We start from the raw sequence: 27,366 nt of genomic DNA, 5'->3' as shown, positions 1-27,366 counted from the left end.
GAAGCCATGCAGAAGGCAAGGTGTGCTGGACAGAGACACCAGGTGGGGCTTCCATTCAGCCTCAGCCCCAAGTCTTAGGATCTGAAAAGTTTCTGTAATTTGCTCAAGTCCAAATAACTGGGGAGATTTGCTTCTTAAACGGATTGACGTTTTTCAAATGTAAGCTGGTTTTATAATATATTTCCAAATCAGCGCTCACAAGCAGCTTCTATGGTTGTGACGCATGCACTCTTTCAGACTGAAATGATGAAGTTTTTACCTACAAAATGGCTCTGCCACCCCAGGACCTCTCAACGCCCACCTTTCAAAGGGCTGCCTGCCCATGTGCCATGATTTCATATCCTCCTGCACAGATAAAGACAGACCTAAGGTCGAAAGTGGAGCAAAGGTGAAAATAAACTCAACATATTTCTTGTGGGAAATCATTCCAGGATTTCCCCGTGCCTCTGCATATTACACTATCCTAGTTCAAAGGCTACTGTGCTATTTCCTGTCATGGTAGCTTTCACTTGGATGCTTCGGAAAGAAGACAGCCAGTGGAGGGATAATACTCAGAAAAGTATCAGGGGGAGCAGAGTAGGGGAAACGGCTGAAACTGGATGGGCTTTGTTCCCAGCAGATTACGTTCCGCATTGATTCCCAGCAGTGTCCGTGGCTCACACAGAGGACAGTATTAGGGCTGCATAACCCGGATCACCACTGAAACACATGGATCTTATGGAGACATCTGCTTTCACCATTTCATTGCCTGCGATTCCCTTGTAAGAACTATGGGCTCTTTCCAGTTCGTGCAAGATTCAAATTGAGAGATGATGTCTTTCAATGAAGACTCATCTCATTCCAGAGATGCACTATGTCTCCTACTTTTGAAACTGTAAGGAATTTTTCTTTACAGCTGTTTGGGTCCAATTTCTAAGAAACCAAAGAGGTGACCAGTATCATGTCGAAGCCGTACTTTCATAAACACTGTAATGATGAACACAGTTCCTTCCAGTCCTGATCAAGATTCAGACTATAAACCACTCAGAAATCAAATATAAGTGAGAGAAAAGTGAAAACCAGGACAAAGGAGAAGAAGCAAGAGAATACTGGTATTTTCTAATAGTTTGTAGTTAGCAGAAAGAAGCATTCAGTTAATGTTGAATCATCCAGAAAGTCCCTGTTATTCTTCTGCTTTAATCTCTTCTTCCTTATTTCAACAGCTTTTCCCATGACTCTTCACACCCACCAAAATAAAGATAATTCCAAAGGCATTTGCTACATTTTGGGAAGATAATTCACGCATTGCTCATGAAAAACCTTACTCATGGCTGTACTTGGGACTGCAATGGGAAATAATAAGAACAATAATAATTATTGTAATAGTGTTAATCTTCCATGGACTATCTTCCTCACAACCAACAGAAAATGAACTTCTTCTAATGGTATAAAGTTATATAATTTTCTAAGTAAGCAGAAGAAGAATATTTAAGCCCATGATTGGATGGTTTGCCTCTTTCAATAAGTGCCAAACAACAAGGTCTAGAGGATGTTTCTCTGCAGTAACAATGGTAATTGGTGCACTAAAAAGAACTCATATGAGGACTCGCGTGAATTGAGCACACGCAATATGTGATGTGCTCTCCCAAATGCTTCACATATGTGAACCTTATTTATTGTTTCTCACAGCAGCCTTGCAAGGTGGATATGGTGAGGTTCACTGTATAGAAGAACAAAGGCGCTGTAACACCTCCACCTAGAGACTGAGCTAATAAATGCTAGGAATGAAAATCCAAACTAGGGTGGAGTAATCTGCAGCCTCCCCTTCTATACGTAGTACCACCTGTCTGTGCCGCAGGAGTAGTTGCACCAATGCAAGGAGAAAGCAGACATTCTGTGTTACATATTTGTCACTGTTCCTGGGAGACCAATAAGTACTCTTGTGACCAATAAGTACTCTTTCCTTTACTGCTTCACATGTCAAGTAACAAAGGAATGGGGGAGTTACCTCACGTGTCCAAAGGAATCCCCAGGTCAAACTCGGGAATCTGTAAAAGTGCCCTGCTTCTCTCGGAATGCAGGCACCATCAGCAAGGCCTAAGCCTGCAGCCACTTCAGGGACCACCTCTCTCCTTTTGCACCATGACACATGCTTTACGTCTACAGTCATTATTTACCCAGGGCCTGCACCCTTGGGGTTTCACATGGCCTCAAGACTACAGGGCCGTGTCTCTCACAAGGCCGCAAGGCAGGCAGATTCAAATCTTTCATACAAGATCCTATGCCTTCCCCTACCCGCCCCTGTCAGCCTCAGATGGTGGATTTCACAGGAGACTCGGTTTCTCAGAAATGGCAGAGCCACGGGTGAGGAGGAGTCCGGGTCTGTCCAGCAATTTACGAACAAGGAACACTTTAATAGATTTTGTGTGCCACAGAAGTAGTTTTTAAAGAAATCACTACAATTCTGAGTTGGGTCTGTTATAGCAGCTGTGACATTTACCTATCTAATGCACAACCACACGTGAAAAACACAAAGTGTGAGGAAATATACAGCTGTTGGGCTATTTACCTTTTTATAGGGTCATAGTTAGAAGTAGAGTAGAATAACTTAAAATGGTATCCTACTATAATTTACATCTTTTGTTGTTTGTTTGTTTGGCGGTACTGGGGACTGAACCCATGACTTTTGTACTGAGCTACAGCCCCAGCCCTTTTAAAAGTTTTTGAGACAGGGTCTTCCTAAGTCCCAGACAGGGCTCAAATTTGTGTTCCTTCTGCCTCAGCTACTCAGGGTGCTGGGATTACAGCCATGAACCACCACACCAGCTTACATCCCATTTTTAAAAGATTTCTGTGAATGGATAAATAATTACTTATGGGAATGCTGTGCAATGTAAGTGCTGAAGTTACCTCTCTCTATATAACTATTAAGTATAATACATAAACATATATATGAAATGTATGAATTCAAAATTACTGACCAAAAAAATCCTCTAACCTTTTAATAAACCATAGTCCATTTCTAGTTTTCAAGAATTAGAATTGCAATGGAAGGGACATTGGGAAATTACAGACTTCTTCAGTTTTCTCCTCTATTAACTAAAAATACTTGTCTTGGTTACAATTTGATTGTACAGGTTCAATACAATATATTATATCCTTATAAGAAAGTTATATAAGATGCTATCATCTGTCATTTCAATATTTCGTCTTACCATAAAATTCTTTGAATTTAAAAGAAATGAACTTGAGGAAACTGAGCTCTAGAGCGCTAGAAATATTCAAATTATTGGAGTGGGAGTGTTCCTCGGTGGTAAAGACCTTGCTGTGTATGCAGGAGGCCCTTAAAAAAAAAAAATCTGCTCAGTGTTTGTGACCTTGCTTGATAGTCAAACAAAACTCCGACTTGACAAAACATGTATAGGTTGAGAGTGAGTCACGCTTCGTGTCTCGCCTCGGACACAAAGGGGCAAAGCTTCAGTCTAAGCGCTGCTCTCGTCCAGACAAGCACAGAGCTTATGTTAGTGCATTCAAACGCTCATCGTTGTGCTTTTCTTTGCACTTTATCTGTGTAAAAATATCATAACCATGGCTCCAAAGAAAGTTAGTGATACCAGCAGCAAAGCTAACAAGAAAATTAAGAGCCATGATAAAGTTAAAGAAATCATTGCAAAATGTGGTAAAGTCCTGGAAAAATGAATTTATAAGTGTAACTGTTGGGCCTCAGAACCAATTATTTGGTTTTCCATTATTTCTTATGGGAAACATATGTTCAGTTCTCAAACTTTTCTCAAACACGAATTTGGAACGAATTGAGTTCGACAACCGAGGTATCACTGTATAACAAATGGAGAGAAAAGTACCATATTTGTCACCCACAGTAAGACAAAATCTACTTTGCAAATAAATTGCAACCCCTTGCTGAGCATAATAAAACTCCCAAATCATACTGTTCATTGGTATTCTTCTATGAGGCAGGGCTTTCAAGAATTGAGACCTTTACTAACACTTCTACACTTGAGCAGCGCTTTATTTCTAGTCAGAGAGGTCTTTGCTTAACACGGGAGAGACTTCTTTTGTCAAACTGCATGGAAACCACTTTTAGGGCTTGGTCAGCCTGGTGGCTTGAAGAACAGTAGCAAGCAAATGACTCTACTGATGAACCAAAATCTCACTGAGGTACTGACACAAGGGGAAAGATCAAGGGAGAGCTGGGTGCTCTCCTCTGTGAAGCAAATACCAAACTATAGTCATCATTTTGTGGGTTATTTCCTCTAATCTTATGTAGTCATGTAACCACGTTTACTAAAACAGTTGTGAATATTTTACATTGTAGGTGAGGAAACTGAAGTTCTGGACCTAGGTGGTGAAGGGCAGAGAACTGGAAGCCCACTCTGAGAGGTTCTAAAGGCTGCCATCATTCTACATGCTATGGGATTCTTTCAAGGTGGACAATGAAAGACCATGATGAAATAGATTTTGAAAAGAAATTTGAGACATTTAGAAACTCCACCCTGAAAGTGGAAGCATATTGCCAATGTGTTTGCAGCACTTTAAAAATTTGTAATAATTTTATTGAATGATCCACTGAATTGGATGATTATCAAATGCTTCCATGAAGACCATAGACGATGCACATAGTCATCAAGGCATTCTGTGTGGCATATACATGCTAATCAAGGCAAAAATCTAACTCATTAGTATTAATCTCTCTAGAATCAGGATTTCTAATTATACAATATTAATATTTTCTTTTCTACCTCTTTTCCTCTGAAATAAAGTACTTGCTATTTTAAAGCATTTCTAAAAAGTGAGAACATGCTTCCAAAAGCAACTGTAATTGTGCCCATATTTGTTAAACTACATTTTTCCCCTGAGCAACACTTGCCAAGTTTGTCATACACTATATTTAATATCTTTCACTTCATTGGGATAGATATAAAATAATGGATTCATTGCCATTTGAGGCTTGAGCAGTGATCAGAAAAACAGCAATACTGTCAATCCATTTCACCATAAATCACCACACTCCCCTACATTTTGGGACTATAATTACAGCTTTTCTTAATTACTACCATTTTTCAGATAAGGCACCTGAGTCAGAGAGGTTAACTAATTCATTCATGGAACTCAGCAAGGGGATCATTGAGCCAGGATTAAGCCCAGCGCCTCAGCACATCTGCACATTTACGTCTAATCTTACCACTCTGTGAGCAAAGCCTCTCCTGAATCAGTAGATTCCAGCTGGGCTTGCTCTGGGGCTCTCGATCTTCTATCTCACAGCTTACCATGCAATTCAAAGGCACAACACAATCAGGAACAAAGCACACTGTTTATCCTCAGTTTTACTCTTAAATACATGTTGTGGATTAAAGGAATTAAAATTTCCCTTCCTAGGAAATTTTAGAAAAAGGGGGAAGAACTTGACCTCCAAAGATAAGGTCACTAATTTGTTCTGAGTTTTGAAGACACCAATGGAAACTCTCTCATCATTAATAAACAGTGAAGAGTCATTAATGTCACATTTATGGGTTGTGGAAAAATATACTTATCAAAGGATTAGGGAAGGTGGTAATGGATAATCATTTTACTCAGAAATTAAGAACCCCATCATTTCTTTCCTGCTAACACATAAAAATGTGGTTTTGCTCCTCACTTTGCTGACCCATGATATAGTCTGAAATCATTATGCTATTAGAAGTATAACTCTTAAGTTATACCCTCTTCTTTGGTGGAGTACTAGGGACTGAATCCATGGCCTCATGCACACTAGCTAATCGCTGTACCACTAAGCTACATCCTCAGCCCTTAATTTTTTAAGACAAGTTCTCATAAAGTTGTCCAAGTTAGCCTCAAACTTGCGATTCTCCTGCTTCACTCTCCAGAGGAGCAGAAGTTGCTGGGATAATAGACGTGTACCACCCATACCTAATATTGTCCCTTTTTTGAATTCCCTGAATTCTGATGGCCCTTGAACACTTTGCAAAAATCAACCAATCTTCCCAACATTCCCAAGGTGACCAAATGTAACCTTTGGTTCTCTATATCGTTCCCAGGAGAATCTGAAAATAGATTCTCAGATTTGGGACATGCAATGAAACATATGTCCCACGTTCAATTGACAGACAACAAATACCGGTCTCAAACCTCAAAAGCGAGCAATCTGCAGAGGTCATGGGCACCGAATGGTGCTTCCAGACCAAGGCAACAGGTGCTGAGTCCTCTTGAGTGTTTCTAGTGTCTCCGGTCCTCACTGCCACACGGTAAGGCAAGCTCCCTTCTGCGTGCGGACCAGTCACAGCCCCAAGGGGCAAATATGAGAACAAATGTTTCCTGTCCGTGTCTTCAAACATAGTAACCCTTTGCACACCCTAACAAAGCGCCCAGATAAAGTGCTAGTAAACACTTCTGAGAAGGACTAGTAAACTCTCCAGCTATTTTTAAGTTCATGTCACAAAGCATTTGTAAACACCAGAATATACTGTAGAGCCCTTCTTAAGAAGACAGCGCGCCAGAGCAAGGCACCTCAGAACACTTTTAACGCCCTACCTTTAAGCACAAGCAAAGACATATCCCTAACCTCAAATTCTCTGCCTTAGATGCTCTTCAAGACCCCAGTTTCCTCATCAAAATCTTGCTAGGAGAAAAGCTGCTCTCTCTACCAGGAAACTCTCCAACAGAAAGCTAATTACTGGAGCTCTTGGGCCCAACTCCGAAGAATTGTCCCCAAGCTTCGTGAGTTTGCCTGACTTCCTCCAGTCTCCATGAGATCCTCCACTCAGGGCTCAGCAGATTTGTGAACTTCAATTGCGCTGCCCAGCTGGACCAGGAAACAGAGACTACTTGTCATTGTGCCCGACACAATAGAGAAATAGAACTGCTGGTAGTGAGAACAGAGGGGCTGAAGATTTCTTTGGCCTTTCATCCTTCCCACCAGGGAAGAGCTGATAGGAGGTGGCACTGCCAGAGGGTCAGACTCTTCTTGTTTCCTTTCTCAAAGGAGATTCAGTTTTCTGACTCTCCTGCAGGGCTCATAATTGTCCATTAGTACCAGAATCCTATTACCAAAAAGGTTACATGAGCATTCATTTGATTCACAAATGGCCAGCGTGACGACCCTATTGTCTATCACTACTTAGGAAACAGTGTGGTTTGTCTCTGATACAGAGAAATAATCTAAGGACCGTATTTATTTTTCTAAAGACATTATTGTAAACAATCCAAAGATATTTTACAAGTATTGACTTGAATCCAGATCTCTAGCCTAACAAAACATACGATGAAGAATAAATTGCTGCTCGATGCTTCCAAAATACGTGTTGAAAACCTGCGTATTGCAGAACGCTGCGCACAGCGGACCCCGCCTGATCCCAGCTTGGAATTTTAGGGAGATTCTGAAGGCGTGTCCCAGGAAGGAGAAAAACTAAGGCAATACCACCACCTTGTGGCAATGTAAGGGTATACCAATTATAATTAAGACCATTCTTTCAGGCTTCTTTTTAGAATTTTTCTATAGTATCATGTCGCAAAGGTCAAAAGACTAATCTAGTAAACCTTTCCCTTCATTCTAGCAGAACCATATTGCTATGATTTTATCAACTGGGAAATCTACTGTGGTTTTAAGATCTCCAAAGGAAAAATTACATGACCTCTCCCTGTGAAGCATCCCCAGGTTTTAGTTTTAGCTCTAACAGAATACATCATACAGCAGCATTCACCTGGTTCCTCTGCGGAGCCTGCCCCTCTGGTTTAGACGAAACCAGTTGGTCTCTGCTCTCCCTGCCCCTCGTGTCTGCGCTCAGTGGGAGGAGGTGGGAGCAGACCGCAGTCGCTTTTGTGCATGGGGCTCACCCTGGTCTGACCTATCTGCTTTCAACTGAAGTCCAGCAAATGCGACACCCACTTTTGGGATCGGAAAGACCATGAGTTCATCCAGTGTGCAAAGCGAATTTCTGCCCCCAAGCAGCGGATCGTCTTTCCCACGCGGCTTCCGTATGCTTCCCTGAAAACCCCAGCTAGCTTCAGAGGGTATTTCAAACTGTCGTCTGATGCTGGCCAAAAATGAAGTAATTTTAAAACATTTTTCTATTTACGCCCTTTTCTTTAAAGTTTAGCACAATTATTAAATTGAAAGCTACTTGACATTTTTCGCCATTTCAGCATTTTAAAAATTAATGAAAAATGGCAGGAATTTCTTGTTCTTCACTTCAGCACTTTCTAAGGACACATTTGTTTGCTCAAGTACGAAGCGAACTGAACTCTTCCCAGTACATTCTGGATACATTTTTTTTTAATATATTTTTAATTTTCTTTTTGGTACTGGAGATTGAACTCGGGTCCTTGCGCTTGCGCAGCAGGCGGCGAAACCACTGAGCTAAATCCCAGGCCCTCTGGATACATTTTCCATAGTGTTGTTTATCGCTTTTCAGATCCCTCTCCCCCACCAAAAGATTATTATTTGATTATTATTACTTATTACTTTATTAACATTGCTGTTTATCACCTTCATTAAAATGCAGTTTTCTAGTTTTTATTCTAGATAAGGCTTGCTTTATAATTCATAAAAGATGGATTTGCCTCATTTGCCCATGGCAGTGAGTTTTTAATGATGAAGTAAACAGAATGATATCCTATGTGTGGTAGGTAAAGGTGTGATGGGCAGAGGCTTGTTTGGTGGGCTTTAATTTTTAAAGAGTACAGAATGATATAAGACAAATTTGCATTCCATAATGACTTTTGATCTCTAAAATGGAAAAGAGAGACTCCTGGAAAATAGTAATAATTAGCATTCATGCCATGAAGGAGTGTACACGTTTAGTTTCTGAGGGTGTTTAATACAGTATATTGAAAACAATTATCTGCATATTCCTGTGTAAAACATCACTATAAATTAAATAAGGGTCACACACTCATTTTGCAGTTTGTCAGTATCCATACTTAACCTTATTTCATGTAATCTATAGTTAATGCATAGGCAGTCTATTTTAAACTAAAGTTATCCAATAAAGAAGGGAGGACACTGAGAAACAATGATTGTTTTCCTTATTTATTCGGGTATACCTCTATTAAACTTGTGACTGTCAAATGATTTCTAGTCCCAAAGGAGCCAATTTAACTTTGGAGGTCCTTTCTCCCCCTCTAGTGGTGGCAAACGGCACAGCATGCATTTGTTATAGAATACTCCTAAGGTTGGAGTGTAGCTCATGCATACAGCAAAGAACAAGGGACTGAGGGAAGAGAGGGGTTCAAATTCCCAGTCTGACATTATATGCAATGTGAACTTGAGATTTCCTTAGACCATTTGTTATCAGGTTTTCTTTTTTTCCATCTGACATCCTACAAATAGAGTAATTTGTAAGACTAGTGTGACTGGTCACAAGAGAAAAAGTTAGGTCAAATTTATTCAGACATTGATAAGACACAATAAGATTCTTGTTTTATTTTTCTGTAGACAGTTCAAGAGACATAATATATTTTATCACTGGGTGGGGCCTCTGCTAGAGAAACTCTCAAGCATTCTCTTTGACCCTTGCTTCCTGGTGCAAAGAGTATTTATGGTAGAAAATGTCCTCCACCAAGTGCTTGGACTCAGATCCCTGGCAGTGAAGCAAACAGACATCATGAACTGAATCGCAAGAGAATTGTCAGAAAAATCAAAACTGCTGGGAGAAACCACCAACAAAGCTAAGAGACAACGTAAAATGTAGGAAAAAAATTTTATCAGCTGTACCTTAGACAAAGGACTACTATCTAGAATATATAAAGAATTGAAAAAAATCAGACCCCTCAATTTCAAAGACCCAATTCAAAAATGGGTATCTGAAATGAACAGACATTTCTCAAAGAAGTAGACATGCCAAATAAACATGAAAAAATGTTCAGCATCACTGGTCATTAGAGAGATGCAGATGAAAACAACACTGAGATTCCACCTCACCCCAGAAAGAATGGCTGCTATCAAGAAATCAACCAATAACAAATGCTGGCAGGGGTGTAGGGAGAAAGGAACCCTGCTCCATTGTTGGTGGGAGTGCAGACTGGTGCAACCACTGTGGAAATCAGCATGGAGATACCTCAGAGAACTAGGGCTGGAAGTCCCATTTGACCCAGCTATTTCCTTGCTGGATATTTTCCCAAAAGAATTAAAAGAATCATACCACAGTGATATATGTGCGCCCATGTTTATAGTGGCACTGTTTGTAATAGCTAAAGCTTGGAAGCAGCCCAAGTGCCCATCAACTGGAGACTGGATAAAGAAGATGTGCTTTTTTAATAAAATGGAGTACTACTCAGCCACAAAGAACAAGAAACTAGAGTCATTTATAGCTAAATGGATGCATATTGAGGCCATACTCTTAAGTGAAATAAATAGGACACACACGTGTAAATACCGAATAGTTTCTCTGGTGTGAGAAACTGAAAGTGTAAATAAGGATTAAAATGATTAAAACGAATAATTGATAATTTGAAATAGGAAGAAAAGGTCCAAAGGGGTAGGGGAGGTGGGAGGGCAAGGGGAAAGGAAAGAAAGGAAAGGAAAAATTATGAGAAAAGAAAAAATGGAAACAAAGACTATGTAAATAGGGAAGGTGGAGGGGGTGAAGGGTGCACAGGTAATGGGGAAAAAATAAGAACCAATATACATCATGTACAGGTACAAGCACCCAATGATAAATGTAAACGTATTGTATACCTAAAATGTACCAATAAAAGAATTTTAGCAAATAAATAAATAAATATAAACTTTAAAAAAAATCAAAAATGCTGGATATTCTGCGAAAAAAGTAAAATTACTCTGAACCCCAAAAGTGCTAGTATCTTCAAAAACTAGTAAAGTTGGAAAATATTTGTGATTGAAGTGGATCTTTAAAAAAAAAAAAAAACTAGAAAGAAATTGTGATGAGTAATTGTAATGTATATTCCGTGATTGGATTCTAGAGTGAAGAGAGGCATTATATGTGAAGATTTGAAAATGAACTTTGTATTAGACCATAGAATTGAATCATTAAAAATTATAGGACAGATTGTTGAGCTTGTTTGTTTAGAATAATTTTGGTCTTTGAAAGTATACATTCAAATACTCAGAAAGGAAGTGGCATGATAAAAATGTTTGGGTTTAACAGCAAACACATGTTGTAGCTTTCCAACTTCTCTATCATTGGAAAATTATGAAAATAAACAAACTAAACCAATGAAGGCTCTGAGGTGTTTATCCATTTTCGGGATTTGCTGAATAACAATATTTCCCTTTATAATGCTAATTGTCTAGGGAGGAGTTTTCTTCTACAGTGGGCCTATTATCTGATGCATACAGGTGATGATCTCAGGGAATCAGAATAGGAATTACAATCACACAGCTCGTCAACAATTTCTTTTTCTAAGTATCATAGGTAGGTCAATTTTCCCACTTGGAAAATGGGGGAAATAATGATCATACTTGGGATTAGTATTCTAGTTTTCCAGGAGCTCTACGCCTTGTTCTTCATCCTGTTATGATATTGCCTCTGATCTTCTCGACATCAGCATTTGATGTTCTTGTGATGTTCATTTGCTTACATTGGGCCAACAAACTGTGTGGCTTCAGGCTCCTCGCAGTTTTCCAACTCTTAACCCTACTCATATTGGCCTTGTACCCTCTCTTATTGAAGAATGCACAGCATGTCAGTTCCTCCTTTGGTAAAGTCCTACTTGGCCATTGTCAATGACCTCGAAAACACTGGCCATTAATCCCTCTCTCTTCTGATTATGTTCTTCTGTATCTCTCTGAATTATAAGTGTGCGCACACACATCTGTCCTCTTCACTAAGTTGTGCACACTCACATGCACACACACACACACACACACATATACACACCCTGTGCCTGTCCTGTTTACAAAGTTGAGAGTCCCTTAAGCACAGTCTGAATCTACCATCTTGCAGCACCTCACAGACATCTGGTGCTTAGCAGGTGGGCAGTGCGCATTTTTTGAATGAATATACGAAAGCGAAAGCCATCTGCAAACTGTAGTGTACAAATGTGAATTACTACAAAATGCCAAGGACACTTACACATGTCAGTTATAAGTGTCTGATAGTGTGAGAGAAGGTAGGCTAACCAGAGGCCACTGGACGAGAAATGTGAATAATTTTGCATAAGGTCGGTAAATAGAACATGGCAGCTTTGGAAAGAGAAGCAAAAATTAATTTTGCCCCCACTACCTTCATGCCCAGAGCACAGGGACTTGCTCTCAGAGCTGCAGAATGCTGGGCTAACCAGAGCAGTATTAGGGTATCTGTCCCCAGAGCACCCTCCAGGGACTTGTTGGTCAGCTCCAGCCACACAATGCAAAGCCTCTGAGAACAGCTAAGAAGGGGAAAGGTGAGTGGAAGAATGGGAGGGGGAAGGACGTGAACTATCCTACTCCAGACAAGCTCTCACCTCTCTCCTCAGCATTTTGGGGTTTTTCTTTCCTTTCCTCCATTTCAGTGACAGGTACTGAAGTCTATCATTCAGGCTCAGACCTGAAAGGCTGCTGTCAGTTGATAAGAGGCAGGGAGTGGTGAAGCATTGCCCTCTTCCAGCTGATTAAGCAAATGGTCATGAGCTCTTCAGCCATTTAGTAAGTTGTGTTACAACGCACTCCTCCTGTGATTCACATACAGAAAGCCCGCAAAATAGCAAAGACTTTGAATTCCAGTGACTACCATAACTAACAGCTGCTGGTCGCTGAGGGCTTTCACATTTATTTTTAACGTTTTGCCTCTGTATTCACATTTAGTTCCAGGAATATTTTAGAAATTCTTTAGGCATCTAAGAAGTGCTAAGTCACCCAACGGGCAAGTTCTTATGTGTTAAGGGCAGATGCTCAGTAAAGCTAGGTCAGGACAATAGAAACAAGAGAGAAAAGACCACAACTTCAATAAACTTATCCAAACTTTTGTAAACAAAAAACTCAAATAAAGTTAAATAAAAGTTATACATCATTGTATGAATTTTGTGTTTTTTAAGATAAAACTCTTTGCTGAATTATTTATTGGAGATAAGGATTCATAACCACTTCTGTTCTCTAGGACTATAAAAGTCTTAATTCACCAAAGGAAATATTCTATTTAAAATATATAATAGAATCATTTAAAAATAGAATGTGTTTCTGGAATGTTCTCATGATGTATTGTTTTTCCTATTGATAAAGCTATTTTTTTAAAATGACTTTTCACAAGTATAATAAAGATTTCTCTTCCATTGTGACTTGCAGTATTGTTACTTGCCAGTAGTCGGATTTCAGTTCTCTTTTCTAACTTTTCTCTCTTATCTTCACCAAGCAGGTAAACTAGCTAATTAAGTAGCTGAGGGAGGCATGGGAGATGACTATGTGCAGAGCCATGTGCTGGGAGACCAAATACCTCTGAAAATAACTGTAACACTTTTACAATGTCATGCTTATCTATTCCCATTCTTATCATTCATGTACTTATTCACCCAATATGTGTTAAGACCACTAGAGATTTCCAAGTCAAAAGTATACAATGTCAGCACTCAGGAAGCCTACAGTCTAATGTAAATAATGATGGGCTTTATTTCTGGAAGCAAAGGAGTAGCTCCAGGAAAAGTGAAGCAGTAGATCTGAGGTCAATGTATTGGAGAAATCTCTCTCAATCTCTCTCTCCCTCTCTCTCTCTCCAACTTCCACTGCACATCTTTGAATTAAAAACTATCACAGTAGAAGAATTTATTGAACTTGACTTTTCCCAGACTCCTTTTCTGAGTAATACACCACAGGGTAACATTTGTTAGATGATGTTTCTATTTGATGCAAAACAAGGTTATTGATGATTATGCTTCATAAATAAAGAGAAAGGAAGAAGGGAGAAATGTGCTGGGGAGAGTTGGGACAGCCACACAGGCAGGAGAGCACACTGGATCCCGGATTGAAGGGCAATGCTTTGCTAGTCCAGCCCAACAAGGAAGCGTTAGCTCATGGAGCCATCCTTGGAGCATTCAAAAAGGAGAAAGCATGGTGGAGAGTGTGTGGGTGGGCATGACATGTCCTCGGCAGGGGATGGGAGCCTGCAGGGGACAGACCTGAGCCAGAGGCCAAGGCCAGGCCACATGAGGCCCTAACAACACCCATGCAGAGCGGTGTACCTTCCACCCTGCGGGCTGCCGGCCGCTCTGGCAGAAATTTGCACAGGAGCATCAACACACAGTAACTCTCATGTTGGCCTGAAGAATGGATCTGGGATCTGGGGACAGAAAGTAAGCTAGACAGAGAGAGAGAGGTGGGAAATGGGTGAGAGACTCTGAGCCTGTCACGAGGCTACATGGTCACCTTGCAAGAGGATTCACCTTGCAAGCGAAAGAAGTTCAAGTAACAGAGCCAGGTGCTGGCCTGGCCATAGTCACTCTCCTGCTTTCCTGTCCTACGCTTGCCCTGCTTCCCCTGATGACCATGTGATCTTAGAGGTGACAGACGGTGCTTTGCACTTCTTCATTCGAGCAAATAGTAAAAGGATCTCGTGTGTTGAATAAATGAGTGACTGAAAATAAGCATTTGCTTATTAGTCTAAAACGTGTTTAATATCCATTATCTCACCTCCTATGGATGTAGAAATCAAAATAGCTGTCAATTCCACAAGGCCTGGAGACAGCCATATGGCATGTGAGTTTCTGAGGACTGCACGGGTCCTTTGCTTCCTTACTTAGGTTTATGTTAGACAAGTGACAGCACAGATTGGGTTTCTATCTGGGGTGTTCCTCAAATAATAAGCAACATAGCTCTGTTGGCTTCTACTGAAAAGCTTCTACCTCTTTCATATGCAAAGTTGACCGAGTTGGGTAGGATTACTCTTGACACCTTTTGGTCCTTCAAATAATTTTCTCATTTTCCAGGCACCAAGTCATTAAATGTAGCATTCCAATACAAAATACCATCCCTGTCAAATAGCTGATGACCGGGGATTATTAACTAGCTCGAATGCAACATTCATGTTAGAAAACAAATACTTTGAACTGACAGTAGAGTTATTTTTGAACCTTTCAAGTGTCTGTTCACTGGATTGCTGTGGAAGCCCAGAAAACAGATAAACCTTGGTGAATATGTTATCCTATCGTGTGTGTTCTTGCTTAAATCTGCACCAGGAATTTAGCAGCTAATACTTATGAGCCAGGTGTAATAGGGGGTGGGGGGTGTGTGTAGGGGAGTATTTTCTTTTCAGAATATGGAGATGTCTAAGTGTGCTCAATGGTTTATGTTCACAGACACGCACACACACACACACACTCACACACATTTGTGTACACTCACACCACAGTATGGTTGATTTCTCACAACACTAGTCCATGGTCCACAGCAGAATGGTCCGACTGTCAAGTGACATTTCGCTGTCTCCCAAGAGTCACATCCCCAAATCCGTCTCACTCTTGAAAGTGTCGGTCATAGGTGCAACTTTGCTTAGGTGAAGTCCTAGTTGAATTCATCCTCTCTTAAGAAACTTTTAATCTAGAACAGGTGAAGACCAAAGGATGACTGGAAAACCAACGGATGACCAAATAGACAAATGGAAGTGAAGAGAACAGAAGGCAGAAATTGAGTGGATAGAACAACCTGGGTTTAGGAGATGGAATCACTCTCTTGTGTGTGAAGCTTCTTACCAGCTGTAAGACCTTCAACAAGTAACAGAAACCCTCTAGCCTCAGTTTCCTCATTAGTGATCATTATGATTTATTTCCACCATGTCCCCCAAAGGCCTTAAGCACTCATAGGAGGGACTTTTGCAAGAAGACTGGACCAAGGGAGCCAAGAGTGGACTTGCTGTTAGGAGGCAAGACCTAGTCAGGAAAGGCAGGTCCACAGGGGCAGGGCTTGCAGGGTTTATCTCCCTCCCTGGCTCCTCTCTTCTCTCTCTTTATTTCCTGTCCACCACAACATAAGCAACTTTTCTCCCACTACACCCCTTAGCCATGCCTTCCTGTCTTACAGCCAGTGGACTATGGAATGAAAATGCAAGCCAAAATAAACTTCTCCTCCTTCAAGTTGTAGGTGATGGATATTGTGTCTCAGTGACAAGACAGTGACTAGGTCAGTGACCTAGGGATCATATACCTACTTCAGAAGTATGCTAAGAGAATCAAATTTGATGGTATAGTTAGCAAGCATGTAATTAGCTGTTCACAAATGCTTTTACTTGCAGAAGTGACTTCAACTTGAAAGATAATGTTTATTTGTAGCACAAAATGAATGTGTCCAACATCTAGGTGAGCTGAATGAAGAAATTAAAGATCGCTAATGCTTTTGAAGGAAGGCACTCACCTTGTGGATATATTTATTATTCTAAGTAGTGTAACTGTGAGCCAATATTAGCATAATATAACCTTTATTCTTAATCCGAATATAGATTATAAAGATAGATACTGGGGGGAAAGAATCTTAAGCTATATGTTTCAAAGATGTTAATAAATCAATAAAGGAATTCTTCCATTGCTTCGATTAAGATTTTTCTACTTTTTTTCTTTTCAGTGCAAAATAGAGGTAACGACCCTTCCCAGAGACTCACGTTGGACTAAAGAAGTTACAATGTACAGATGTCATAAACCTTCATGAAAAGGTTTGCCTCTATTAGTAAATAATGCAGAGCACTTCAAGATCGCTTGATGTGATTCATTATTTCCTTCTCCCAAAAGCATTTTCAACATTATGTTTAAAAGTCAGACAAACACAGCTCATTTTCTTTCATAAGCAAACCGTTTTGTTTGCTTCGATTCCTATTTTGAAAGGCCAAGTACAGGATGCAACCAGCACTCCAGCGACGAGGGGGCACCAAAAATCCACCTAATGTTTGTGCTATTTCCCCCTCCAGCTGAATCTGGGGCCCTACAATGAATGATTTCAGTAGTTCAATGGATAGATTTTTAAATGTGCCTTACTGAGGGCCAGAGAACTATGGTCTGAGAAGGCATTAACTAAATGCTGACACGGGCCAAAAAAACATGTGTCCCGCGACTCTGCATCTTATCCCAGCACACGGTATCTTCCCAAATGGGCCTAACATTTTCATTGTATTTGCTCAAATAAAAGAATAAGTAGGACTAGGGGATAGATGAGCTGGAAGTTTTGAAATGATATCCTTAGCTGATTTCTACTTACACGTGAGACCTACAAGTTAAGAAGAAATGTCAGACACAGACTCCCTACTACACAGTATGTAATGGGACACCATATCTAATTTCTCATTTATGAGAGAAGGGATAATGAACATAGATCAAGTGATGTACCAAGGACAAGGTAGAGGAAATTCATCTCCCCTGTGTACAGCCATAAAGAGATTTGTTGTCTATAGAAAATTTAAAATAAATAATAAAATTGATTAAAAATCTGACTCCTGTTTATGATCACCGTTAACAGTTCTCTGTAAGACTGGTAATACTGGTATGGACCAAATCAATTCCTTTGTGCCCATCCCCTTGAAGTAGCTGGAATGACTCCCTTTAGAATTCTCCAGTAAGAAAAAAGGTTGACTTTTTAGAAGAAGGGAACTCTATCAGGGAAAGGAAAAAGAATTAGTACACTATTTTGCCAGTAGATAATGTCTGCCTTGGCCTTTTCACACTGACATTATTTCATTAATTCTCAAAAACATCTATACTAGGAAACTATCCTCATTTTGTAAGTGAAAACACAGACTTAGAAAACTTAGAGTACTTAGAAAACACAGGTGCTAATTTGTAGAGTCAGAATTCCAAGAATTCTTATATCTTTAAATCTCAAGTTTTTAATCTGGCCCAGAGACTGATTCAAATCAGAGATTCTTCCAGTCTAATACGCACAAAACCATGGGCACAGTGTGTAACCCCACCTTGCTGTCCTCAGTTGTCAGGAGGGACAGTAACCACTGCCATGACACATTTTGATGTGGATATGATCAGAGCACATTCCTATGCACACGAAGCGCATTAGATGACAATAAAAGGCACATGATTGTCACTATGCAAACTTCACCGAAGAACCTAACTTTTGTCTTTTCCCTGCATGAAAAAATGCTGGATTATATACTAACTCTAGCTACAGGACTTTAAAAGGTGGGCCCAAAATATCCTGTCTCTCAACCTACACAAAAGTTCATAAACACGCACTGGGCAAATAATATATCAAAATTCCTCATGCCGTACTGCACATGGTTGTAAAATACAATCTGAATTCCTGCCATCTGAATTTTTATATGAATGGAGAAATCAAATAATTCTCATTTCATTTCACAATTATTGGATTCAGCTACTATTTAAAGGTAATAGCACATCTTTTTATTTCTTTAAATATGACATTCATTAAAGCTTTCAGGGAGCTCCACAAAAATCAGACAAGATTGTAGAGAGCACATATAAGATTATGGATTTTTTTGTACTTGCATTATTTTAATGTAACTCTGCTGTAATATATGGTAATGATCATATATTATCCTTATTTGTGATTTGAATTTATTCCACCTTTCATGGGACTAGAGCCAATCTTCAATAAATATCACGGTAGCAAAAAAACATTTTTGCAGCATAATCTTTGTTAACAAGACAGTTTATTTTACAACATGAAGTTAGAACAGATAGACATGGCTCCATTTTGTGTTGTAAACTTAGTGAATATTTTTCAAGTCCCTCCATTGGGCTTTTGCACATGGGGAAATACATGTCAGACCGCCCTCAATGCAGAATGAAGTAGATGATAGGAGCTACTCATAAAGGCCACAGCATGGTCAGATGGAAAGTTGCTGTTGGTGGGAAGCTGTGTATTAATGGCGTGACTTCACCTTTCACTGGAGGGCTATCATGTTCTGTTTTTGCTTTTCCTCTATTTCTATCTTGTGATGTAATGTTACGCACACACACAAATCAACTCTGTGAAAGTACAGATGGGATACACATCCTGCCCCAGCAGCATATGCTCCCCAACCTCATATTCCGTGGATCTCCTTTCCCCAAAATTGTTCTATCTTGTTTGTCCCAAACTTTAATGCTTGCTAGATGGGAAGCACTAGGAAATGCATCCAACTGACCAGATAAAAGTTCACAATACCTATGTCCTCAGTCTACTGGGAGTGGAGCTGAAACTAGAGGAGGGATTCCTTGGCCAAAAAGAGTCACATCTATGCTCTGGTCAGCCTGAAAATCCTAAAGGAGAAATAGGATTGAAGCTTTTCTACATTCAGGTTTTGCCTTATTTATTTACTTCACTTTTTCAAAACAGTTTTAAGTGCCCAGCAAAATTGAGAGGAATGCTCAGAGATGTGCCGTATTGCCCTGCGGTTTTGTTTTTGCTTTCTATTGATCCTACTGAAAATGGAATTAAATTAAGATGTATCCTTCAAGAGTTAGGGGTTAGGGGCGGGCATTGAGTGGATGAAATCAGATTTCTCTGCCCTCTTTTTATACCCCAGAATATTACTCTATCTGACCTTCCTTTGTTTTGCTCTCCAATCTCCTATGCATGTTACATGCAAAATTCTGACAAGTTGGAAAAGTAAACCCAGACAAAAGGGAAGCCCAGAAGTCACCATGACCTTGAGAAAGAGCAAGAGTTTTCTCGATGGTTTAGGGAAAGCACTGCAGGGACTTTGTGAAGTCAAATATACCATGGCTCTGGAGACAGTAGGACCAAATCTGATCGGATGAGGACAACGCTTTTTCAAGGCTATACGGGAAGGCTGTGTAGAAAGGGTGATATTCAGGAACCAACACAGGCTCACTTCATGCACCCCACTGTCAGACATGGGAGGAACATCTCAGAACCGGGCACAGTTCTTGTCAAGGAATCCACCTCGGTCCTCTTCACCTTAGTGTTGATGTAGATGTATCCCAAATCCCTGTGTTTGAATTGCATATCTTTCTGTATTTAAAGCATTCATTAGAAAACACTTTGGACATCTGGCCATGTCCAGAAGCACAGTCCAGACCCTCATCCAGCTTGGGAGAGATAGCCTGGCATGTTCTTTCATTATCCCAGAATGCCGGCCAGATGCTGGGGTGCAGACAGCTATGGGCCCCAGGGAGAGAGAACCTCTCTGCCCGAGGCAGCTGGGGCAGGCATCCATTATGCTCAGCCCACCTCCCAGACCTAGGGGGATGCTCGGAGCTTGGAGACAGGCCAGAGGCCTGCAGTCCATAGGAATAAACATTTGATAAGCAATCCAAAGGGGGCATGTGGAGGGAATCTGGGCTTCCTAACCTGAATAACAGCCTTTCAATATCAAAAAGGGCCCAGTCCCTGTCAGAGGCAGTGAGGACACTGGGATCACAACACAGGACAAGAGATGCCCACTAGGGAGGTGGAGGTGTCCTGCGTGCAGATTTCTAAAGAGATCCTGGTCTGTCTGATTAGAAATTCATGTCCCTCCCCAAAGTCAAAGAGGGCCAGAGATGCTCAGAATGCTAAACACACCTCAGGAAGAAGGTGAGGTTTCAGTGAGACACTTGGGCCACTTGTGATGTGTGAGTGCTCCAGAGTGTGTGGATGGGTGTGACACTGAGTGTGTATGTGGATGTAGCAGAGGGTGTGGCCTTCATCTCCTTCATTCCAAGGAAAATTAGTCCAAAGATTTCTTGGGAACATTTCTCGAAGGAGAGCTGCACTTCACTGTAGAGATACATCCTAGCTGCTCCTATTCACTCATTCATTCATTTTTATTTTTCAGTATTGAAGATTGAACCCAGGGACTTTGCACTGAGCTACATCCCCTTGCCCCGCCTTTTAAGTTTTTCGGACAAGGTCTCACTAAGTCACTAAGTTGCCCAGGCTGGGCTCAAATATGAGATCCTCCTGCCTCAGTCTCCCCGAGTGTTGGCATGATAGACATTCATCACCATGCCGGGAACCCTAGCTTCTCCATTCCTGAAGTAAGCAGGGTTTTGTGGGTCAGAGCATCAGCTGCTGCTTCTCCTACTGCAACAGCAGTAAGACATTGGCACAGTCCCCTACAGGCCACTTCCTAACCAAAGCTGGAGGAATCACACAAACGCCCTCTGCTCTCTGATCTCCCATGTGTCTTTTTTTTTTATTTTTTGGTACCAGGGATCGAACTTGGGTCCTTCCGCTTATGCAGCAGGCAGTGAAACCACTGAGCTAAATCCCCCACCTCGCATGTGTCTATCTTAACACACAGCTTCCTCCTCTGTTACAGAGGGAAAGAGGAAGTGACATGTGCTCTGAATTCATGGCTTTCATACAGTTTTCCTTTCACAAATAAAATATTAACTCTCTAATGACAGGCACAGAAATTCGGTTTGATTTCCATTAGGACAAATTAGGACAGAAGATTTTCATTAGGACAAATTTAAAAATCATGGTTGCGTTCCAAATAAAATCCCATGACAATGACCCTACCCGTCCGGCCTATGTCTAGTCAGTTCACTTAAGAGTAAATTAAGAAAGAATAGAGTAGAAGTTTCATTTCTGCATTTCAGAATAATAAGAGTTGTGGAACTCACTCCAACTGCTTGGAAACTCATATTTCTTCCCGCAGCTTTACATTTTCTCTAACATACCTTGAGGTTCCAGTCAGTAAGAGTATATATTTCTATAGGTCATATGCTTGTTGTAGTTACCTGATGGTTAAAGATTGCAAAGTCAAGCAAAGATTACCTTCCTCTCTGCTGTTGTTGTTGTGGTGGTGGTGGTGGTTGTTGTTTTATACAGACTCTGATGATGATCAGTGACTATTGGCTTTAGACTCCAGCTTGGTGACGGTCGGGCACTTTTGGCCACCACCAGCTATCTCTGCTGGGAATGTCTAGCCCTTCTCTTCACTTTCCTACGGGCATATTCCTCAGTGGACAAGCACCCCTACAAGGGTTTGAGCAGCTGGTGATGACTTTGCTTTGTTTTAAATAGATCACATTTTTTTTTCAGCGATTTCCTAATAAGAAATCTATGTATCTCTTATTAGGAGTTGTGAAATAAATCAGATATACAACATCAAATGCTACCTCTTAAACATCATATGACTTCCCTTATATGAGAAATCCAAAGTATAAATACATTAAAGAGAAAAATAAAAGATCAATAATTGGAAAGGGAGATAGAGCTTGAGCAATGGGAAGGGGACAAAGAGATGAAGGAGTGGAGAGGGAAAGAAGAGGAAGAGGATGTAAAATGAATGAAGATGTGTTACGCTCTCCACGATGAAGGCAGTCATTACATACTATAAACATGTACTGATAAAACAGTAAGGATTAAAAAAAAGAATTCAGGGCTTTAACAACTGCTTGGGATCCTTACTTTGGAACAACTTTTCTAAGTCAGCAGGGTAATTGCCTGGTAGTGCTTTGTGCTCCATCTTAGATGGCACTGAGTGTCCATTCTTAAATTCAACTGATCTAAAGACCCTTCAACACTACAGTGTTGGCAGTGTCATTCTGGTTATCACTTGGAGACAGCTCAGTCACCACTTAGCTGAGGGCACAGAAATTACATAAAAAGAGCTTCAGTGAGTATTTTTTTTTTTTTACTTTAGTTGTCTATTAAGTCACCTTTAAGAAGGCTCCATCAGGGCTCTGCTTACCATTCCATCTCCAGCAAACAGGAGAAAATCTCACTACAACTGGTCAGAAGCCAGAGAGAACCCGAAGGCAGATTCTCACTCAGTCCTGAGAGCCTCTGATGAGCTGAACATGTACTAGAGTTTCTACCACTGGGTAAAGAGATTGACAGCACATAAAAGATGTGAGGGCTTTTCTCACATCACTGTATTCTCAAGAGTGAAAAACATCCCACCAGGTGAGCAGAGCTGTACTGTGAAGGTATAAAGAACAAACTTTGTCTCTGTTCTGGAATTTTCCCCTAGAAACCTGTTTTCTTTGAGAATTGAAGGTTTTTCGGTGCATTAGTTAAAGCTAATTAGGAAAATGCAAGACAAAAAAAGCTAATACTTAAAGCTAATTAGGAAAAACCAAAACACCACTCCTAGGGCAGTAGTGGCAAACCTATGGCACATGTGTCATTTGGTTTTCTTTTAAGACAAAAGATGTTAATGTATGAGTTGTTTTTCTAAACTAAAACCTCAGTATCCAGATTTAATTTCAGTGTTGGAACTTGGTGGGTTTTGGATTGCAGTTTGGGCACTAAAATGTTTGCCACCCCTGTCCTAGGGTAATATTATGGCAAAGATTATGTCCAGTACTTGGAAAATTCATCATATTAATGTAATTCTCTACCAATTAGCTAAAATTTTCTCCTTTTTGTGTCCAGTGTTTTTAAATTTTACATACTGTTAAATACAACATATTTGAAATGTCTTTAATCAACCTAAGGTAGCAGTTTCTCTTAGTGAGGCTGTATTGCTGTTTTCAGTGTCTTCTTGTTTCTACTTCTTTTATATCTAAAAGGTCCTTAAGATGGCTACATTTAGTTATAAAGGCATTTAAATGTTGAAATTAAGACACAGGAAACTCTCAATGACAATTGGGTCATCCTTGAGAGAAGCTATTATGTTTGTAGATATCACACATATTCATAAATCAAATACTGTGCATACCAAACCCAGTAAAAAACACTAAGTGCACAATGTCTCTCATTATAAAAATGCAATTATTCTGCTAGTTATGTTTTTAAAATAGCCTGACATTTAAAATAATTGATGAGTATGTAATTTGCTAATCAGTAATGGGCAGTTTCTGTAGAGGTACCATCATTAGCTTTATAATTTGCTGCTCCAGAAGTTATATGAATGCAAGATTAAAGCTGGGAAACAGAGAGAAGCCACTTCAAGATGACATTATCCTATTTAACACCCATAATACTTAACAGCGACAATAATTAAGCCTCACAGATTAAGTCAACATGTTGAATTCCTATTGGGTGAGTTACAGATAAAACATTCATGTGCAGTGGCTTTCCTCATAGTAAATTTCCCATTCATAATCATGCACCCAAATGAACAACAGAGAAACATACTTTACTGGGAAGGATTAAATAATGTTTTAGCTTATGCCTTTATTTCTTGTCTCTTTCCTCCAAGTGATAATAGAGATCTCATTTACCATGCACGAACACTTACATTCCCTCTTTGAGAACATTCTGCTATTGTTGGTATGAGAGACAAAAGTCATTTATTTATAGATTGCCTTATTAATCTACAGCTTTTGGTAAATATCTAGATTATCTGGTCAGCTTGTCTGCATGGCCTAAGAAGAAAGACTAGCTGCCATCTTCAATTCAAATGAGTGGTATATGAATATTTATAAGGACATCAATATTCACAGAGTCTTACAATCATGCTCCAAGCTAAATAAAAATAAAAGTAAATGGCCATAAATATTACAGTATAATAGGATAAGAGCTAAAAGGTATATACAGACTGATTGACAATATCTGTGAAAAGTATTGTGGACAAAACACTTCAAAAGAAATTTACATAAAACAAAGTAGATAAATTTATCAAATGTTGATAAATTTTCAGACAGTATAAAAGTACACAAAACATGGAAAAGAGAAAGAATTTTTTAAAATAATCACTATGCCAATACATATAGTACATGTTTACTACATTTATATTACAGAATGATGAAAATCAGAGACAAGAACAATTTGGTAACAAACAGCAAAGAAAGTTTCACCAGTCACAAGGAAGAAAGACATTGCTTTGGGATGAAAACAGAACGCATCCCCACCCATACACACAGAGGGAAAGAAAAGGAATGCAGAGAGTCGTCTACAGCAGCACAGGACAGACAGAGGTGGGGAGCATTTGGCATGTTGCACCACAGGAAGTCAATCACGATTGGCTAACGATGAAGGTACCTGGCTCTGTTGCAGGTCACTGGCTTGCCTGAGAGGAGTAACTGATGCAGGCGGCACACCTGATGTAGATGCAGACCGGCCTAATTTGCAGCTTACTTTAGGTTCTGTGAAGAAGGAGGAAAGACAAAACATTAACTGAACAACATCTGCAGTGATGAAATGGCTTCCGGTCTCCCTTTCTGTTTTCCTGTGTGTTCTGGGAATATGCAAAGTGCTTCTGGTGTTTGTTAATAAATGACAGGTGATTAAACACTTCCACAACAATTGGCTCTAAAAGGAGCTTTATTTACAGATCACCTCCTGGGGAATGAAGAGGAAATCTCCGTAAGCTTACCCATTGTTCCCTTGCACATTTTACCCCATTTAGGGTTAAATTCTATGAAGTGATTATTGGTTTTGATCCCTCATTTTCAGCTTTGGTCCACAGGACTCTTACATTCTAAAATGTCTTATCCATTCCAAATCCATCTTTCCTTCTTTCCTTCTTTCCTTCCTTCCTTCCCTACTTCTTTCCTGGACCACTCTCAATATAACATTTTTTCAATGTTACCACCCTATCTCTATTTACTTTAAATTTTATAATTATCTTCTAAGACCTTTGCAATCTTTCAGGGGTTTATTTCATACCTATTATATTCCACAAGCTTGACACAAAGTTGTGACCAAAATCTCCCGCTCACCTTGGGAGAGCTCATAGCTTATCCAGGAGCACAGATATTAAACAACAAATGATGCACATCATTATGGAACTGCAGATGTGAGGAGCTTTCTTGGAGAATTTATAGGGTGACATGCAATGTTTGTTGCAGGAATTCCAATGGATTAAATTTTTATTCCTTCAACAAACACTTCCCAAATGCCTACTATATGCACACTGAGCAAGGTGCTAAGCTTACAGGGGTTAGGAAGACACTGATTATCCACATATTAATGAAGTTTATATTTTCTTAGCAAAGACAGACATTAAATCTCAAACCATTGGCTGGAAAATAGAAAGAAATATAAGGCATCATGGTATCATGTATCAAGAGCATCTTCTGTGTTCTGCTGCACCTGGGAAAGAGGCTAACAGAGTGGATGGTAATATCTGAAGTGGGCAGGATTCTGGATCCATAGATTTATTTTTTTTAATTATTTTTGGTGTTGTTGTTATTGTATTTTTTATTTTTAAAGAGATGAATCATGCTGAACAGATATTTTAAATGGAATTATTTATGTGCAATGATATTTGTGTTTCTGGAGTTTGAGAGTGTTTCCAAGCCAAGTAACTCTTGAGTTTTAATACCATTAAATTAGTGTCATATTTTATAGCAGTGATGGTGAACCTTTTAGAGCTCTCAGCGATACACTTCAGCACGTGTGCCACGGGTTCGCCACCACTGTTCTGTGGGGAACTGTAAAAGCTGGACATTTGATTTATATTGTCCCTGTAAGTCCAAATGACTGAGTGGTTATAGAATGACCTTTAGTAACTCTATATAAGCTCACGTTTTACTTTATGGATTTATTTTGTGTAGTAAAAACAAAAAGGATGGAGGCTAGTTCTGCTTATGCTACAAAAGAGCTGCTTGATATGGGATAATCACTTCATTTCTTTGGACCTGTTTTTCCTGTATGTGAATGCATATGTTTGTTTAGAGCAGTGATTTTCGAACTCTAAGGAGATTAACAATCCTTTAGGGAGCTTGCTAGAATGGGGTTGCCTGGGTTCTGATCTAGTAGGCTTGATCACACTCTTAACTATTAGCATCTGAGTCTATCTAGCCAGCTCCCTCTCAAGGGGGGATAGACCCTTGCTAGTCCAGGGCCAACCCTCCCTTGTGGTCTGCATTCATATACTCATTCCCCATTTCCTACTCAAGGGAAAGGATCCAGAAAATAATCCTTTGACTCTCATACATATTATCATTTCCATCTCTTTGTAGATTGGAATTAAAAGCACACAAATATAGTCTTATTTCTTCTATCTCAAAACTGCCCCTCTGGATTTTACTTTTCCCTCTACTTACTAAGCTATTTATTTCCTTTCCTTCATTACAGTAACACTTCACAGTAGCTCCAGATATTTTACCTCTGGTCATTTTCATTATTGCCTACCTTGAGGAGGACTGCATTAGAAGTAACATTATTTCAGTCATACAATGTTAAGAATAGCTAACATTGACTGAGTGCTTGTTATAGTGCATTTCCTTAGTGCCTTTACCCCGTTAATCCCTTTAATTCTAGCAAGTCAGTAGTTCCCTTTGGTCTTTCCCTCTAATTAAGCCTTATGTTAAAATTTTACTCTTCAAGATGAACCGTAAAATAAGAGCTCATTAAAGTTGAGAATGAGATTGTGCTAAGCTGATAATTTTACCTTGAGGACAGTGGTAAACTAGGTTCTTATTGATATCTTTATGTTATGTGAAGTCTCTCTCTTTCAGATTTTATTTTTTAGAGTTTAGTTTTACTTGAACAGCAAAATTGGATCACAAGTTTAGAGAGCTCTCATATACACCCTGATGCTGCTGGATCTTATGGCACTAGTACACATGTTTCTTTTTGTCAGATGCTGCTGAACTGTTTTTCCAAGTGGCTTTGCCTTTTGGCATTTCCATCACAATGAGAGTTCTTACTGCTTCACA

General features: G+C 39.8%; 1 protein-coding gene across 2 annotated transcripts in view; it reads right to left on the bottom strand.

Annotated features, from left to right (window-relative positions):
• Positions 1-27,366, bottom strand: part of Nyap2 (neuronal tyrosine-phosphorylated phosphoinositide-3-kinase adaptor 2) — a 174,503-nt gene that overhangs the window by 23,807 nt on the left and 123,330 nt on the right. For both annotated transcript variants that reach the window (XM_087209323.1, XM_087209324.1), the window contains one exon: positions 24,743-24,846. In XM_087209323.1, the coding sequence (XP_087065449.1) occupies positions 24,743-24,846 (104 nt within the window). The remainder of the gene's footprint in view (positions 1-24,742; positions 24,847-27,366) is intronic.

Source organism: Heterocephalus glaber, unplaced genomic scaffold, assembly GCF_053883595.1.
Source record: "Heterocephalus glaber isolate CG9 unplaced genomic scaffold, H.glaber_assembly_v1.0 deba00001004, whole genome shotgun sequence".
Lineage (NCBI taxonomy): Eukaryota > Metazoa > Chordata > Mammalia > Rodentia > Bathyergidae > Heterocephalus > Heterocephalus glaber.
The sequence above is the reverse complement of the archived record's forward strand: the minus strand, read 5'-3'. Positions and strand labels throughout refer to the sequence as shown.